Source organism: Balearica regulorum, chromosome 11, assembly GCF_011004875.1.
Source record: "Balearica regulorum gibbericeps isolate bBalReg1 chromosome 11, bBalReg1.pri, whole genome shotgun sequence".
NCBI classification, from domain to species: domain Eukaryota; kingdom Metazoa; phylum Chordata; class Aves; order Gruiformes; family Gruidae; genus Balearica; species Balearica regulorum.
In genome coordinates, this window is record NC_046194.1 from 666,295 (window position 1) to 684,809 (window position 18,515).

The window sequence follows — 18,515 nt, forward strand, 5'->3', positions numbered from 1 at the left end:
TGCCTTCCTCACCCTGTTCCTCTTCCTCAGGAAATGCCACAGAAAAGAGGGCTCCTGCTGTTCATGTGCGGGGTGATGTGACCAAAGGAGGAAACTGAGGCAAAATAAGTTTGGCACTATATGCCAAAACCTGGTGATGAAATGTAGTCAGACGTTTGATGTTCCCAGAAATTTAGCAGTTCCCCTGAAAACAGCTTGACCAGTGGTCCAGGAGGGCTGTTAGTCTGAATACGCTTAGCTGCAGAATAGCCCATTCTATTTCTTATGTTCTTGAGTCAGAAAAGGTTCATGTGGCTTGTCAAGCCAGAGACAAATCATGCTTTGTCTTCTGGCTTATCTACACCAGACATCAAGATTTCTTCAGAAAAGTATACGGAAACGCCACCAAACCTGACCGGCTATCCGGGGGCTGAGGCTGTAGAACTGCGGGAGTGCTAATGGAGAAGGGGAGTGCTTCGAACAACATTTTTCATCGTAACCACCCCCCCGTGTCAAAGGCTTTTACACTCCTGCACTGCACCTGCACGGTGCGTGGTGGCACGGCGATGCCAGCTGCTGCACCGCTGCCTCCCGGGGCCGGCACCCGCTCTGCCAGCGGCAGCATCTGGGCAAAATTAATTCTGGTCTTCGTACATCTGAGCGGTCACCGCTCTCTGGGCGGCTGCCGGGGGCTGATGATGGATGATGACCACATCCCCTCCGCAGGCCGGGGGTCCCTCATGGAGCCCAGCTCTCCTCGGAGCCCTGCCTGGGCGCGCGGCAGTGGGATGCTGCCTGGCTGCCCTCCCCGTCCCGCGGGGCCTGACCGTTAGCATCACCGTGCCCGCGGCGAGAGGCAAAGCCAGTTTGTTTTCCCCGGATTTCTCCAGCCGTTCCCCGACATGTGCCAACGCCGGGGTTCAACAGCAGTAACTGCAAACGCGCCGCTTAGTCATTCTCCTGCTATTTTCCAGGAAAGGAATAAACAACCGCAGCACCGTTGCTGTTCTGGTGCTCCAGGCGGTGGTTGCGCGGCCCCTTTGCTCGGGCAGCGGTCCAGCTGCCGCTGCGAGGCCGCATTCTGCCTGCTCTGGCGCTGGTGCCCCCCCGGAGCCGGGTGAGGGATGTATGCAGCTGGCAGCGCCGGGCCACCTCGCTTTTTGGGTAAACTTGCAGAATCCTACCCCACAGCCAGAGGTGGTTTGCTATCTATAATTTATTGAAATGATAGTTTGGTTTGTGGTTCCCGGGCCTGCAGGTTGGCTAGGCAGCTTGGTGCTCGGCGGGCTCAGGAGAAGGGGGGGAGGCAGGCGAATGCAGACGGGGGGAGAAGTAATGGGGAAAAAAAACCGCAAGCCATTTAAAACAGCAGGATGTAGTTCTTTTTATTGAAACAGAAAGATCTTCGCACAGTCTGTTGGGAGACTGAATGCAGTTTAATGAACACCGTTGCTGGCGAGGTGCAATGGGAGCAGACCGGAGGGCTTGACCGGCCGCTGCGGTGCCGCGGCACAGCCTGCTCGGCGGTGAGGAGGAACGCTGCCTGAGGCCGAGAGCCAAAGCAGCGCGTCTCAGCGGGTGTTTCTGGTGCCGAGCAGGCAAACCTCGCTCTGTCCCTGCCCTCAGGGCAGCCCAGCAGCAGGCGTCGGGTGGCTGCTGGGAGTGCTGCGTGGTCCTCAGGAGGTCCGCAGGAAGGGTGGAAGTGTTAGCCCCCTTCCCCTTTCCCCATTAATGAAGCACATCTGGCACAAGCATCAGCTTAACTAAGCCTAAGCAGCCCTGCGTGTCAGTTAAGATAAATATCAGTGTAAAGGTGCAAAGGTTTTACTTCCCGATGACTGCTGCTGGTGGGAGGAGGGGGGACCTGTCCCTGCGACGGGCATAGCCTCCGCCTGATAACACTGGCAATAAACACTGGTTAATAGGTGGTTGTTAACCTCGCGTCCTGCATCGAACATCACCGCTGTACCAAGAGTGATGAACGTGCAGCAAGGTGTTGCGGCATTTCTTCCAGTGAGGTTTTGGTGATATCCTAAAAACGAGCCTGGGTCGGGTAGGAGCATTTCTGAACCCTGCGTGCCCGCAGTAGCAATGCCAGCGTCTGTCCAGCGGAGAAAATGTCATGTGTGGCCCTTTGGACCCTATGCAGTTGAGATTCTGTGTAGGAGGAGGTAGAATCAAACTCTGGTTTCCCTGGAAGGAAAAGATGAAATAACCACAGCTTGCCAAGAAAGCTGCTGAAACACAGAATTAAAGAATCTAATTAAATCAATAAAATCTGTCCACTTCAAGGTCAGTGGAAGGAGTATGTGTTTTCCCTTTCCCATGTATATAAATACAGTGAAGGTGTTACAGTTACTTTAGATCAGCGCTCAAACACATTAGTTTAAAGCTCATTTTGACTGGCAGCAAATGGAAAGTCTTCAGTTTGTTCGGGAAGCCGTTAGGAAATCAGTCCGTAAAAAATAACGGGACTGCGAGTGCCAGAGCAGCGCAGAGCAGCGGAAGGGCACGGGCAGGCTGCGGCTCTGCTGACGGGGAGGCGGGCGAAGAGCCTTCGCGTTTTAGCAACTCGGTGCAGAGGGGATGAGGTGAAATCCTCCACCCCCTCGCACGGAGAGGGACCTCTTTACTAGAGCTATTGCAGAACCTCTGCGTACCTGCCATTCCCTGGGGCTAACGGGGTTCCTGGCCATCGCTCGCTCGCTTTTCTGTTTCAAATCTGCTGCCTTCTCCGACTCGCCCTTTAGCTGTAGGGATACAGTGAACTGCGCATCTTCTGCCATTCTCCAGACAATAACGTCTCCAGATACAAAATGGGTATTCGCCTACACTAGAAACGTTAGTTTGTGGTAACGTGTGAGGTGCTCAGCTGCTGATCTCTTAGGAAGATAGCGTTCTGGCACAGCAGTGCATCAAGAGAGAAGATAAGGAATGTATTTCCAAACTGTGCTGCTTTAAGATTATTCACAAGAAAAAGGTTTTGCATGGATCTTTTTCAAGTCATCAGTAAATCTAATTTTACTTTTGCTATGATTTCTGTCTGTAGAAGGTGTCTTCATTTGGGTCTCTTCATACTATGCCAGTGCTAAAAATTTAACAACATATTGTGGCATTGGGTTCACATTTGTTTTCTTTACACTGTTTGATCGTACATCATCTAAGATGCCTGGAGTGGGGAGGTTTCCAGGAAATGATAGGTATCTGGTTTCTGAAAATCAGTTTGGTGTCAAGGCATTTCAACTCAGAAACTGGAAGCAGTGATTTCTTTTAGAAAAGTCGGCCACTGTGTTTTTAGAACTTGATTTTGTGGACAAGCAGAAAGGAAACTTTAAGTCCTGTAAGAACAAAACTGTTGTCTTCAAATACTTTTCCTTAAACACTGATACAGCTTTCACAAATATTTTTTTTTTTTAGTGAACATATCTGCAAGGTAATGAACAAGTGCACCAAAATCCTTCTCATAGCAAATATTAGGCGCAGCAAATGCTTTCCCCAGATATGTTGGAAAGCTGATAGTCGTTGGGAAGGGAAAGCCAGTCCCAGATGAGACCTGCTGCCTGCAGAGCGCTTCGGCGCTGGTTTGCACGGGCAGAGGCAGCGCTCGCAGCATCGCGGCGGGTTGAGCAGAACGAGGAGGTTCTGCCGCGGATGTTGGCGTTTCCGACGGCTTCGTCCTGTTGGTGCTGGACCCAGCAAAAGGGGGATGGGTCATTTCTGTGAATTAGGGCTAAATGTCACAGAGTTCGCTGTTCACGGGTACGTTTTCTGTCTCCAAGTCACTTACAGAGTATAGGTTTCCTCTTTAGAGGTGGGATTTATGGACCTGGCTCCCAGAAAACAGGCACGAGGGAAGCCAAACGTCAGAGACCTCTGGTTTGCCTTCTTCCTCCCCCAGCTCATCCTCTCCATCGTGCCCTGGCTTGCAGTTCATCTCTGGCCCTACAGCACCTCTTGGACCCAACTTCAGTTGGGAAGTTCTTCCATCTCTTTTGAAGGCAGAGCGTCTGCCGTCATAAACACGTTCGTATTCGCTGGATCTTCTTGTCTGCGTGGTTAGAAGCCTCTTTCCTGGGGAACATCTCCTCCTCCCGAGCACGCTGGGGTGTGTGTCCTCGCCGTCCTGTCGGGAGGGCTGCGCTGAGCCTTCCTCAGAGCTTCCTTCAAACTGCGGAAGAAGTTTTGGCTGTCAGTCTTTAGCTTGATCTACTGTTTCATGTTCACCCTTATTTTTAATAGAGCATTGTCTGCCAGTTCCCTCTGAGGGCAAGATTCATTTTTCCTTCAAAGAGCAATTTAAAAAGAGGAAAACCCCTAACCTTATGGATTTGGGGGGTAGGATTGTGCAGCAGACTGACGAAATGTTCATCCTCTTCACTCAGTGCCAGCGCGGGAGCGTCCCCTGCACCATCTCGCTGCCTGCTCGCTGCAGTCTCAACCACGGGGGCCAGCAGCATGGTTCCTCTTCAAGTAGCTCGAGTTCTTCCGATCTTTTCAGGAAGTCTCGGCGAGGAAAAAGAGCAGTGGCAAGTACGGCACAGGAGGAAATTCAAGGAAGCAGTCACTGTGAACAGCTTAGGTTTTACTAGGCAGTGAATTAATCTCTGACCAAATTTGCTGGATAAATAGAAAGGTTTTTTTATAGCATGGAGTACTGTAATTAAATAGGAAAATCTAACGTAGACATGTCCTAGAGATGTCTATGACCGTTTATGAAGCCCTTGAGTTGCCCAGATGCCTTGTCCGTGCTCGTGTGCCGTTAACGAGTTTCACTCTGGCTGCCGGAAGGTTCGTGTTCAGCCGGTAGCTGAGCGCCCTCCGGATAGGAATTACCTGTCCAGGGTCGGTCGGACCCTATTTGCGCACAAGCTTCAGTTTTTTTAATCCGGTGACATGAAAGCTGAAAGGAAAATGTATGCACGTAGAGCGAGTTTAGTCAGCCATAAAACATGACTTGTGCTCATTTGCAGCTGACGGCTTCCCAAGCAAGAGACAGATGCTCGCCTCAATGGATTATAATTATATGCTGGAGGTGCTAGAATTGCTTTAATATTTGATTGAAATAACATACGATTTTCTTGAAACCCGATTACATTTGACTACTTACGAGTATCTGGAAAAAAGTACAGTGTTGGAGGTGATGTTTGTGCCTGTGTTGTAAACATGCCTGGGATTTAACTGTGAACCACCATCTGGGAATACTAATTTGAATTTAATTGATATTTTTGTTTAGCTTGCGATTCAGCAGAGGTTTTCATACTCATTTTCGCAGTCGTTAGTTAAATGCATTGTGTATTTGACAGAGAAACCGAAGCAGTCTGTTACCCTGTGATGAGGCCTCGGGGTTACTTGCTGGCTCTGAGCATTATGCACTACAATCCATTTACTTAAATTTGGTGAAGTCTGAACGGGTTGAAAGTAACGGAAGGTTTTTGGTTTATTTCCTCGAGGGCCAGAATTGCACCAAAAGGAGGTAATTGGTTAATGAGGGCTCGTTTCTGCCTCAGTGCCTGGGGAATGTGATACGGTTCGCTGTATTGCTGCTGGGGCTCCCGCTCCTCTTCGGCTGATCTGTGAGCAGAACAAAGCAAACAAATCCTCATCGCCTATTTATTTCGCTCACTTTTGACACAGTGTCTCACACGGTAATTGTGAGCGTGTTGGAGCGTAACTTTGGGGGTTACGCAATGACTGCAGAGCAGAGGGCACAGTAAGACTCGGGCAGTCTGGGTGTCTGATTAGTGCCAGAAACGAGGGCTGTGCCAGGGCCAGCCTGGCGCTGGGGAAGCTGGACCCGCTCAGCACCCGAATTTGGGTGTATTATCCTGCAGGACTCCAGGAGGTCACTGAATCCCACCCCGCTGTACCTTTTTTGTCCTGTCTGTTGCAGAGTGATGCCTGCTCACCTCGCTGAGTCTTGCAAAGCCTTCAGCGACGATTTGTGAAGATCACTGAGCCTCTTAGGGGGAAGATGCCCTTCACTGCCACTTGTCACTGCCTTCCTTCAAGACACTTCGCTGCTTGTGTTTTTGTTTATCCCCTCCTTGTGTCTGGGCACCCCCTTTCTCCCCTTCCAGCTGCAGTTTTGTGCTTTGGCCGTTTCTGTTTCCCATCGGGGTGTGAGCACCGGGCTGCTGTCGCTGCGGTTGTGTCTCCGGCTGCGTGTCCTGGGACAAGCTGAGGTTAGGCTGTGGACCACCTTGACATAACAGGAGCACTGCAGGAGAGCTGGAATCCGCATGAAAACAGCCCTGGTAACTGCAGGAAACCAAGACTGATTTGTAACATCCCTCTCTCATTTTTTTAATAGGATTTCGCAACCTGCATGTGGATGACCAGATGTCAATAATCCAGTACTCTTGGATGGGCCTTATGGTGTTTGCTATGGGCTGGAGATCTTTCACCAACGTCAATTCCAGGATGCTTTACTTCGCTCCAGATTTGGTCTTCAACGAGTAAGTGCGAAATAACAACAATCTAATATTGTGCTTTGTCTGGGTCAGACTAGGTGAGAAATGAGAACAAGACAAGGAATCTGCTTTCCCATCTGCTTATGAAACGCACGGCTTGCGAAAGCCTGCTGTCAGAGCTGACCAAGAGAGCACGGGGGGCCCTGCTGGTCCCCTCTAGTTGCTCTGCAGTGGTCTCTGGGAGCAACAAGGAGAGGTGCAATGTCTCTCCTGGTCCTTCTTTCTTTTCCCTCAACCTTGCCTTGGGTTCGACCTCCATCAAGGCACCAGCAGGTGCCGGTGCGGGGCGTGAGGGGCTGGTCCGTACAGACCTGCCGTTCTTCTGACGGGTCTGAGTTCCTGCTGTCAGCTTGGTTGGTCAGCTGGAGCGAGCAGAGACAGAAACAAGCCCGTATTGTAAGTTCCTGCTGGGTTCTCTCTGAAGTACCATCAGCTGAGAGTTGGGGAGGGTTTGTTGGCACTAAGGTAGAAGAACTTAGAACCAATAAATACGCACAGCAGCAAGGAAAAGCACACCTTCACTCCGAGAGCCCCGAGCTCAGCGTCGGATCCCTCGGAGATAGCCACGTTTGGTGAATCAGTGCAGTCGCTCTTCAGGAGGGCAGAGGGTCAAGCGAACCCTGCAAATCCCAGGTAGTCATCCGTTTCCACACGAAGAGGATTACACATGGGAACTCTGGAAAACGTTCCTCTCCTGCACGCAGCCTGTTGCTGCCAGCTTCCCCCGAGACAGAGCTCAGGTTCTTGCGGGTGGGGATGTGCCAGGCGAGGCTGGGATTACCGGGTTGGGCAGAGCGTGTCCTCCCCCACACATCACTCAGCAGTGCTTTGATCTCCTTGCCATGCATTGCGCGTCTTGCCCTGCCAGGTACCGGATGCACAAATCCAGAATGTACAGCCAGTGTGTCAGGATGCGGCACCTCTCTCAGGAGTTCGGGTGGCTTCAGATCACACCCCAGGAGTTTCTCTGTATGAAGGCTCTGCTCTTCTTCAGTATTAGTAAGTACTCACGTCCTTTCCTCAGCAGATCTCCAGTTGCTATGCACTGTATCGCCCTAGAGGCACCCGGTGCTTTCCCTGTGCATGTGCTCATACTTCCCAAGGGATGGCTGTGGATGTTCTCCTCTCTGCTTCGAGCTGAGCTGCTCAGAGACAGTGAGCTGCCAAGCCCAAGGGTGCCACCACCCCCCACAGCTAGCCCGCCCCACCGCTGCACAGTGCAGCTCGGGCAGGAGGTTGCTCCTCAGCCTGACTGCTGTCATCGTGGGGACCTCCGAGCATCACCTGCCGAGCAGGAAAATAGTGCTGCACTTTGTTACCCTGCCTGTCTTTCATAGCGAGTGCTGAACGAGGGTCCTTGGGCTAGCAGCAGTCCAACAAGCTGATCAGATGAGGGCCATAGCGGAAGCGGGGCTGGTGGGCAGATCTTTCCTGTTAGTTCTGCACTGACCACGTCTCCAGCCTTCCTCTTGCTCTTCTATTCTCTCCGCTTTTTGGGCAACTCTTACTGTTTCCTTCCTGTGTTCCCCCCAGTTCCTGTGGATGGCCTGAAGAATCAGAAGCTCTTTGATGAACTTCGAATGAATTACATTAAGGAACTTGACCGTATCATCGCTTGCAAGAGGAAGAACCCTACCTCCTGCTCTCGGCGATTTTACCAGCTCACCAAGGTCCTGGACTCCGTGCATCCTGTAAGAGAGGACAGTGAAATGTCTATCTATACACATCAGAAACGATATACAAAAGAAATTTTTTACAGTGAGAGCAATATTCACTGGAACAACTTCCCTGGGGTCACGGTAGTCCCCATCACTGGAGGTTGTCAGGATGCGATTGGGCAGGGCGCTAGGTAGTCTCATCCAGGCTCCCGTTCCCAGGGAAGACTGCACCCGGTGACCTTTCGAGGTCCCTTCCAACCTGGGCTGTTCGATGATTCTGTCACCCTTTGTGGTTTGCTTTTTAACTGCTGGCACACCTTTGCAGGGACAGTATTGCAGTCTGCTCCCAGGTTAAGCGACAGAGAAAAGAGAGATGCCAACTCTACCGAGGGAGTGAAGGTTATCGGTGTCTGTCACTCCCTGCAATAACCACTCTTGTGCTTGGGTTTATGGGCTTCCCTTTTTAGCAATGTAAAGCTCTTTGTGGACCATGCTTTTCCATCGTCAGCCTAGCAGAACAACTCAAAATCTCAGTGACCCCGATGAATCTTCTCTGATTACAGCAGTGAAAACAAATTCTCTATTTGTGACTTAAAGTTGTACCGGTGAAACGTGAGCTAGACCTTTCCTCTTCCCTGGGGCTCAGCTCCGTGCCCACACAGTTACATGTCTACAAGCAAAAAAGTAATTCTTAGTGAGTGAGGTCAGCAGCATCTGCACACAGTAAGCCGAGTTTCTGTAGGAGCAGGAAAGCGCCCTTTTTATACAGCCCCGGTTTTGTGGGACTCGGTAATGCCTGAGCGTGAAGGGCCATGGCAACACACGCTCCGTGCTCCCAGGCTGGGTGGGTCCCTCGCTCATCCTTGGGATGCGCGTACCTGCCCTCTGGTAACTGTTAGCGGGGCAGCGGTGGCCAGAGAGCAAAGCAGGTCCCGCTGCAGCAAGGTCCAGCCCGGCCCTGCTGTGCCTGCCAAGGTCTGCTCGGTATCTTCCCAGAGAAGGCACTGCCCAGGGGCGTCTTGCTTAACAAACTTTCTTCCTTTCCCAGATTGCCAAGGATCTGCATCAGTTTACATTCGACCTTTTAATTAAGGCACATATGGTGAGCGTGGACTACCCCGAAATGATGGCCGAGATCATCTCTGTGCAGGTTCCCAAGATCCTGTCTGGAAAAGTCAAGCCTATCTACTTCCACGCACAGTGATCTTCGGAGGGACCTCCCAGTTCTGCCATGCCCATTTCAGCCATCTCCTGCCTGTTATTTCTGCACTACTGTACTGCAGTGCCTTGGGGAATCCCCTCTACGGAGGCGGCGTGCCAAGAAGACGGACAGTAACAAACGACTACCTGCTGGGATTCCTGAGATTTCTATTTTTCCTGAGGTACCTCTGGACTGAACTGCCCACCACGGTTTCTGCCTGGATTCGGCTGGCGCGCTGTGCTGGGACAGGAGGGGACTGTGGCACGGTGACAGTGGCACCATGTCTCTGCTCTCTTGTTTGTGTGTTTTCCACAGTGACTCTTACGGCCCAGAGCCACCGGAGATTGGGAGAAACGCCAGCAGCTGTTGGGTTGGGGTTTATTTTTTAAACAGAACAAGACAAGCAGCAGGTTCAACCTATAAGTTTGGGTGCGGGTTACTTTACTGGGCTCCTTTGGGACTTTTTATTTGCATTATGGTGCTGGGAAGCAGATGAGCTAAAATATTACAGTAGAGAAACAGAGAAGAGTTGGGGGGCGAGATGAATTTGCAGCCTGATGAATTACAGGACCTGCTGCTGGCTCCGAAAGCTGCGATGCGGTCGTCGTGGGATCTGGTCCGGACAGCACGCCGCTGCCGTCTGCGACCCCGCAGCCCCGCCGGCGCAGTAGCACGGACGAGCTGGTGGAGCCTTGTCAGCAAAAGGGCTGGAGGGAAAGGTGACCTTTGGAAATCCCCAGAGATGCCGGACGGCTGCTGTTTTCTACCTGGGATGTTTTTCCTGCGGCCAGTCAAACTGGATCTCGGTCTGCCCCGCGGACGCCTGGGCGCTCAGCAGTCACATTCCCGTCCTCGAAAGCTGCTGCTCCTCTGACACAGCCGTACGCACCTCCGCAAGTGCCTGACATCCTCGGACCTCACGCTCTGCCCTCTTCCGTGGGCACCCGCAGGCCCCTGCCCAGCACCCCGCAGCTCTGCTCCCGCTGGGTGTCCGCAGCCCCCGGGTCCCCAGCCACGCTACTCGTTTTCCGTTTGTCCCAGCTACTCCTTCCGATGCCAGCAGACGAGCGTCCCGGGAGCAAAGCAGCAGGGCTGGGATCTGCGGGCCCTGCGAGGCCACGGGCCGCTGGCTCTTAATCCTGTCCTTCGGGAGGTGGCTGCGGCGACTGCCGACCTCCTGCCCTTCTGAGCGCTGCGCACACCTCCTGCTAATTGCGGTGGTTGATTGCAGCCCGGGGAGCCACCGCCCCTCGCGCACCGTCCCACGCGCACGGTCCTGTGTGCGGCGTCCCACGCGCACCGGCTGTCCCCAGCAGCTGCAGGTGGCGCGGTGGCGGCACGGTGGTGGCACGGTGGTGGCACAGCACGGGCTGCACCTGCGCGCTGAGGACGGATGATGGTGCCCCGGGTGACGGGCGCCCGGCCCGCGGCCAGCAAGCAGCAGTGGGTCTGCAGCTGCTGGCGGCCCCCAGCAGTCGGGAGGATCTGAGAGACGCCGGCTGGGTTTGTCAGGCACACGCGCTGCCTTGGCTCCACGTCGTACGTCCCGTCGAGAAGGAAGCGCGGGCCCACCCGACCCTCTATTCAGATTTGTTTATTTGGTGGGCTCCGCTTCCCACAAAGTGACCGAGCCTGCGTGCCCCGCCGTGTTTCAGCCCCCCCACCCCGTCCCGCACAGCCGTGAGCCCTCCAAAACCGCCTGGTCAGACCTGGCCGGGGGGGTCGGCGAGCGCAGCGCGTACAGGCCCTGGCCAGGGTAGTGTTGCCCCTCGGGGCTTTGCTGACAGGCGTCTGCAAGGGGCCCCATGCCTGCGCGGGCAGACGCGGCTCGCTGGCAGGCGGTGGTTTCGCCGCTGCGTTCCCCCTGCGTAATACCCGCTATTTGTGTTTGTCAGATGTCGTTAAAAGTGAAGGGAGCGAGGTTTAGGCCAATTGATGTCCACGTACGTGTCGTGCAGAGAACGGTGGTAAGGCTTCCGCTGCTTGGCCCGGCCACGAGCTGAGCGTCACCGTCAGCTCTGCAGGCGAACGCGCTCACGGCTCGTCTGCGCTCTCAGTAAGAACAAACAGTTTTCCTGACACTTTTCGATCGTGCTATGGGATTTTCCTTAAGGGAATGGGTAAGAAAAAACCCCAAAACTCTCGAAGGGGAGGATCTCTCTTTATGGTTGTTTGTGATGAGTTTTCCTCCCCTGCTAGAGATGGCTTTGATCGTGCTCTTCCTCCTGAAGTCCCTTCGTGCAGGTGGCAACAGAATCTGTAGATAACCTTCCTGAATGCCAGCCAACAGGACGGTGGTCTCAATAGCTTTTCCTATTTTAGAGGCTTGCAAGCATTTTAATTGTTGATATGATCTAATATTTGCAAATGAACTGGTAAAAAAATCCTGCTGGTGCGTTCCTCTCTTCTTGGAGATTTTCTGGCTGTTGGCAGACGAATACAATGAACAACTGGGTTGGTAATGCCCCGATCTCTGTCTCGAGGGGAGGATGTTTATGAGCAAACTGAATAACTCCTTTGGAGAGCTTTGTATTTTGCACAAGCTTCCGTCTAAAGTTTTCGTTAGTTAATGAGGGTGGAGGTATCCTGCTGGGTACCTTTCTACTGGGCGACTGGGAAGAAATCAAACTTCACAGGGATTTGCATACACTGATTTGCTGGTGGAAGCGTAGTGCGAATGAAAAGCGGTTTAGAAGGGGATACTGCCCATACATCATCTGCCAGGTGCGTGCAGCTCACATGTGTGATGCCTCTCCAACCAGGTCCGCTGTAAGAAGGGAGCAGGAGTACCCCCGGGCGATGGGGCGGGGGAGCGGGCAGGCTGCCTCCATCCGTAAGGACCCAGAGCCCCCGTGTGCGCGAGCGGGGCAGGGGTTGTGTCCTCTGGCTCTTCTGCATCCAAGTAACTTCTGGAACTTTTTATTCAAAAAAAAAAAAAAAAAAGATATTATTAGAGAGATGACTGGAGGATGTGGGAACCAGGATCGCTGGCACCTGTGTGTGTATTTGCTGGGGAGAGTTAACACCGTTTCCTTGTTTATTTTCATGGGCTGCTGCAGGAACCAGGGAAAAAGAGTATTAAGAAATACCAAAGTCCAGGTCCTGCCATTGATCTTTGTACTTTGTGTTTTCTTCTGCGCTTTCTTGTCTGCTTTTGCTTTAATAAAGCAAAGAGATTTTCACCATCTTCACAATCATGTAGAAGCTGTCCCTGAGGCTTCCCTCGGGACGTCGAGCCCCGGGAGAGGGGACCCCCTTGGCGTCGCAGCCGGGGAGCAAACCACTTCCACGTCCCCCTCCGGTTTCAGTGGCTCTGCTCTGGTTTATCTGGGATGCGTGGGCTCTTGTGCTGGCTTGTCTGGGTCGTGGCTCAGACCGTCAGCTCCCACCGACGGCAGCAGATGGAAGACAAGGAACACACATGTTGGCGGCAGCCCGGGAGCAGCGTTTCTGCACGGAAGGCTGTCGTGAGATAAAGGGTACGAGATGAGGTTGCCTTTCGTTCGCGCAGGGGGGACTGTTCCTCGAGCCTGTGCAGTGCCAGAAGAAGTGAGCCGGATGCCGCGGTGCAGTCCCATGCCCGGGCAGGCAGCGTTCCTGGGCCAGCGACCGCAGACCTTCGCCCACCTTCGCCCACCTTCACTCCACAGGCTCCTGCCAGCCCCAGCCGTGGTCAGCGGGGACCTTCGCTTAGCAAGAGGAGGAGCTAGGGCAGCGGCTCTCTGCTGGGAGAGCGGAGGGGACGTTTCTGGAGCCTGGCAGCGTCTGAACGCTGTTCCCTTAGAAGTCAAAAGGCCCCGTGTGTTGGCTTCAGGAAGAACTGAGTTAAGCCAGAGCAGTGAGCGTCGCACACCGTGCTCGCACGCTGAATGCCACGTGGGTCAGCGCTGCGGAGGGGCGGCGGGACACTGACCGCCTTTACCACCGTGCACCGTTTCACGCTCGCGGCTCTGCCCTGTGCGGTGCCGGCGGGTCGTCGCCACGGGCCGCGGGGACGCTGGGTTGTACCCGAGGTGTCACGGGGGGTGGCCGTGCCCCCGGGCAGAGTCACGGGCCAACGCCGGCCGTCTCCGCAGCTCCCTGCTGTGCGTGGCTGTCGCTCCACTTACTGATCTCTCTCCCTAGATGCTTCAATAATGTATGTTAGACACATATATATATATATATGTATTAAAAACGGCATGCCCCATTTTGCGTTGCTAAAGATATCTATTTAATGTAGTGCTCTAAGAGAATTTATTTTCCGATTGCACTGATTGCAACTAAATGTTCTTCAGGAGATGAATCGGCATGTGCCAATATTAATGGAAACTTCTAATTGAATAGTTTTGTCTGGTTAGGTACTGCCCAGTTTTCAAACGTCCATCCTTTCACGGCGTGAGTGGAGCGTACACTGGCATAGTGTGGTGTCAGCATCTGCTTCTCCAGCTTTCTTGTAGCTGATTCTGGTTAGACAGGGATAGTATTTGCACTTGGGGGACAACGGAGTGTCCTTTGTTTCTGCCCTCTTTGACTGCACAAAGTGTCCTTCCACTTTCAGGCAGAATGCTGGAATTCCAAAGCGGTAGCCGTTTTCTAACTGTTTCAAAGTAGACTTTTCGGAGCACAGAAATCTTTTCCTGTACCGTTAACGACCGGCCGACTCGCACTCTGCACCGCCACGTCCCGGTGCCCGCTACCAAACGCCAGCGTAGGAAACCGGCGGCGCGCGAGACGCGGGGCGGGGGGGCAGCGGGGACCGGCGGTGGGACGGAAACCCGCTGCCGGCGAGAGGCTGCCCCGGCCCGCTCGGGGGGGAGGCAGGGGTCCGGAGGGGAGCGGGGCAGGCTGCAGCCCTCCCGCGCCCGCCTACGCTCCTCACCTGCTCCCAGGTGGCGCGGGGGGACTCTTGCTCATTCCCTTTTAAAATGGCAGGGGAACCTGCACTGGTGAGTCAACGCGTAACTATCTATCTGCACCACACGTCAAACCACAGCGAATTTATAATAAGCTGCTCTCTGTGCCGGGTATTTTGTGGTCTGTGGCAATTTAATGCTGTTTTTATTTGTTAACATGTCTCTGTAATAAAAAGAGTTCTCTATATTGATATATTTTATTTTCTTTGTAATAAGCCAAAAAGCTCATTGCTGGTGCCTTTTTGCCTGGGGAGGACTCCCAGCCCACAGCTATATTCATGACGGTAGCTCAACATCATGTCTCTGCAATTGCTCGTTTACACCGTAGCTGAGTGAAGTCCTGAAGCAAATTCTGCAGGATTACCAAAAGAAAAAAAGAACAAGTAGCCTACAGACCGGGCAGAAAGACCGTCAGGTACAGCGAAGCGGTTGTTTCCCTCGGCCTGGTTCCAAGGCGGGGGCTAAGCTTCCAGCTGCCCCCGCGTGACACGGAAAAAGCCTTTGCCCTGTCTCAGGGGGACTTTGCTGCTGCGTTGCGAACCTGTATCCTCTGCCAGATGTGCAATGATGTCGACGCGTACACGTATCATTTTATTATGGCTGCAGCTGTATTACGGTTGCAGCACTGTAGTCTTTTTCAGTCGCCTTTCAGAACTGGCAGTGGTTTGCCCAAATTAATAGCATCTGAGGCCAAATTCTGCTTCGAGAGAAGGACGTTAGTTGGATTGTTGCCACTGCTCTTTTTTTTTTTTTTTTTTTTGTTTAATTGGAACTGAATACATTGACTAAGGAAAATAGAGACCTACAGTGTTACGACGTCATGGAGACTGGGGAGCAGTGACACCCACTGCCGTGGCCGGTGAGATGCGACGGAGGACGCCCAGGAGACGAGCGTGACTCAGGAGTCACCGTGCGGGACTGAAGGATGTCTCTTCTCGTAACCAAAAAGAGGAGCCTGTCTGGCATCCAGGATAAAGGCAAAACCAATTCCACGTTGGGAAATGAAAATATTCACTTTTTGACTGGTTTAGTCCATGCTTGGGTCCCACGCGAGCCCTCGGCCTGTGCTGTGCCACAGGGCAGACCTTCGCGCTTGGTGTTCAGCTCTTTTTGTAATCTTAAAATCTGTTGTTGTTCTAAGTGCAATAAAGGCAGAATCTCGTTTGTTGGAACACTGCTCTGTGCGTGTATTTGGCTTTTGTTTCAGTTATGTGCATGAAAAATGTTATCCAGTGTGATGAATATTAGCTATTGAAGACGCCAGGAGTAAAAGTGGGTCATTTTTCAGTGGACAAGGCTGTATGTTGGGTTATTCATAGGCTATTTTTCACAGTCAGATTTTGCTGTTAATCACATGTCTGAACTGTTAATTCATTTACACATCAATTGACTAATCCTTTCATATATGCCTCTTTGGGTCTTTTAAATTGAATTTTGTTTGATTAATGTATTTCTCAAAGCAAGGAGCTAATAAAGGCCAGTGTCCTCCTCCTTTTGTTGTTGTTTTCAGTATCTTTATGAGCAGTTGTAAATCCATTCTGCTGGAACTTCTTTATAAAATTGACCTACGCTCTCCAAGTAATAAAAAGCACTCCTTATCAGCCTGCTTATTAATTCAAGGCACAGATGTGAATACTGCACAGGGTCAAGATTTTATTCACTGTGAGACAAACCAAAGAGCTTGGAAAAAAAAAAAAAAAAAACCCTCATCAGTCCACAAATAGCTGCCAATGTCTAGTGTATAACTGCCCAGCAGCGGTACATGTACCGATACCCCGCAACCCGGAAGCACGATGTCCTTCGCAGTGCCAAAACCCTCGCCCACGTGCAGTAGTGTCGTGTTTAGTCGTCTGCAGAGACCCTGGTCCCGTCCCTCTGTTGGAGCCACCCTTAAAAACGAATGTGTTGCTCTCAAAATTCACCCGTGAGCGACATCATTGAAAAATCCGTCACCATTCACGGGCTGCGGTGCCGCCTCGGATACCTGGCAACACGTTGGCCCCGGTGTCCCCCCTCAAACTTTTATGTGGCCACCACCGTCCCCTGGGACACGCAGGAGCCGCCGCTCCAACACGCCCCGGGGTGACGGACCCAGTCCCTCATGTGGCTACGGTCTTACACCTCGGTCCTCTTATGGGCTCCAGCCTGGTGTGGCGTACACAGCGCTTGCGTGTGCGAGAGCTGCGGGGAGGTGAGCCTGAGCGGGGGGCTGGGGCTGGCCGAAAGCGCAACTTCACTTTGCTCTCTTAGGCTCCCGCCATTTCTGCGGCACGTCGTGCATCCGTCCACCGTGATGTCCGCTGTGATCTACGCACGACCTGGGAATCGCTGATAGCCCCGAGCGTTTCTAACAGCGCAGCCCGGCCTCCAGAGCCAAGGCAGAACTGCTCGGGCCAAGCGCTCTGTCCTTGGCAATGGCCTTGCTCTGGAGCAGAAACCCACTCGATATCACAGTAACCATCCCATTTAGAAAAAGCAACACTTTTCAGCGGGGAGGAGGACGTGCTGGGAGGTCTGAGAGGGCTGCAGAGCTCCACTCCGCGCTGCCAGGTACATTTTTCCGTGGAGTCCTGGCCCTAACCCTCCTGGCCCAGTTGGCAAATCGCCCCGTCCCAGGCAGGCTGCCGGTGCCCTTGCTGGACCTCTGCGATAACAAATGCAGTGGGACCTTTTCTGACGGCCTCCGTCAGCGAGCGGGGCTGCCCGGGGCACGGCCGCTCTCCCGGTGAAGCAGTGGGGAGCCCGTCTGCTGCAGGACGGGCTCTAACGGCAGAAGCCGAGGGAGGAATCAATCTTGCTTTTGCTTTTTTTTTTTTTCCTTCTATCTCATGTCAAGCAGCCCTAAAAGCAGTTTGCTTGCCTTTGTCCTTAGAACAGCCAGTGGGAAATTTTTAAAACAGAAAAATTGTTCTATTTCCTAAAAAGATAATGTGCTTTAAACACACATTTCAACAGCAGTTTATCTCCCTGGGGGCCCTGGGAGCGCTGCGCACACTGACACAGCTGCACTGGCGGCCGTTTCCCTGCGTGCTCTCCAGTTGTATCAGGTTTGGGCTGCACCGACGCTCTGAAGCTGCACCAGAACGAGCGGTGGAGGGGGATGCTCCGCACGCCAGATTATTCAGCAGGTGTGGATGGACCCCCATCAGCAGCACAGCCCAAACCCACGCCAGCAGCAGCGCTGGGCCAGCGTCCCCGTGGGACACCCACCTGCTGCCAGTGCCCCACGCCGGTGGGGGCTCTCCTGCTCCTCCTCCAGCTCCGGTCGCTCGGTCGGGGTCTCTGGTCCCTGGTGGCCCAGGCAGCTTCAGCTGGAGCCCGCAGAGAGAGCTCGGCTGCCGCCGCCCCCCGCCCCCCTCCGGTCCCCGGGCTGTGTTCAGCGCGGTGGCAGAGCCCCCCGGGTGGCCCCGGAGCGCCCGAGGTGCGACGGGCTCTTGCAGCTCGCTGCTCCTCTCTTGCCCGGGTCAGGTTTTAACAGGAGAGAGGCGTAGAGCCGGTGCGGGAGTGGGAGTGCAGCAACACACTGTCTGTGCCAGGACTCTGGGACGAGGCTTTTGGGGTGGTTTGGTTTATATTTTTTTTTACCTGTGTGTGCACACACCAGCTTTGCACAGCAGTCATCCTCACCGTCAGGAAATGCGTGGAGAGGAATAACGAGGCCGGCAGCACGCGTCGTCAGCGTGGGTTGCTGAGCTGGGGCAAAGCCATCAGGTTTGCCCGTGTACCATCTCTCTCTGGTGAGGGGATGCGTGACCTGCCCAATGCGGCTGCTGCAGCAGCCCCCAGGCTGGCTGCTCCGGGGGGGACGCTCGGGCTCTGGCCCCCTGCCCCCCTTCTGTACCTGCCCTTTTCGCGGGGCGGCTCGCAAGCACCCCTGCGGCTCACCCCATCCCTGCCCGGGGAGCAGCAGGGAAGGGGCAGAGGCTGCCTGCACCAGATGTCCCCCCCCCAGGAGAGCCCATCTGTAGCACAAGTACACGATGCTCCGGGCGAGGAGCATCCAGTGCGGAGAAGGCATTGCCGCTTCACTGGAGGGTGCCGGAGCCGCCAGCACCTCGCCTGGTTGATGACCGGAGTTGCCTGTTTCACGGTACTGCTGAAGTTTGTGTCTCGGCACGTCCTGCGTCCCGCCTGACTTGAGCAAACAGCGCCGAGCAGAGCTGGGAGAGGCGCCGGGAGCTGCTCTGCCCTCCGCCCGCGCCGGGCTCCGGCGGCTCACGCAGCAACCGCAGACCTCAGCGGGGTCACGCCGACTCGTGTGCTTTTGACATGAGGAACATCGGCCAACTCCAGGGTTTGCTCCTTACCCAAA

At 53.8% G+C, this 18,515-nt stretch overlaps 1 protein-coding gene across 2 annotated transcripts in view; it reads left to right on the forward strand.

Moving 5' to 3' along the window:
- Positions 1 to 15,694, forward strand: part of AR (androgen receptor) — a 61,323-nt gene extending 45,629 nt beyond the window's left edge. For both annotated transcript variants that reach the window (XM_075762977.1, XM_075762976.1), the window contains 4 exons: positions 6,290 to 6,434; positions 7,318 to 7,448; positions 7,983 to 8,140; positions 9,156 to 15,694. In XM_075762977.1, coding sequence (XP_075619092.1) covers positions 6,290 to 6,434; positions 7,318 to 7,448; positions 7,983 to 8,140; positions 9,156 to 9,311 — 590 coding nt within the window. In that variant the 3' untranslated portion in view covers positions 9,312 to 15,694. The remainder of the gene's footprint in view (positions 1 to 6,289; positions 6,435 to 7,317; positions 7,449 to 7,982; positions 8,141 to 9,155) is intronic.
- Positions 15,695 to 18,515: the final 2,821 nt, after the last annotated feature.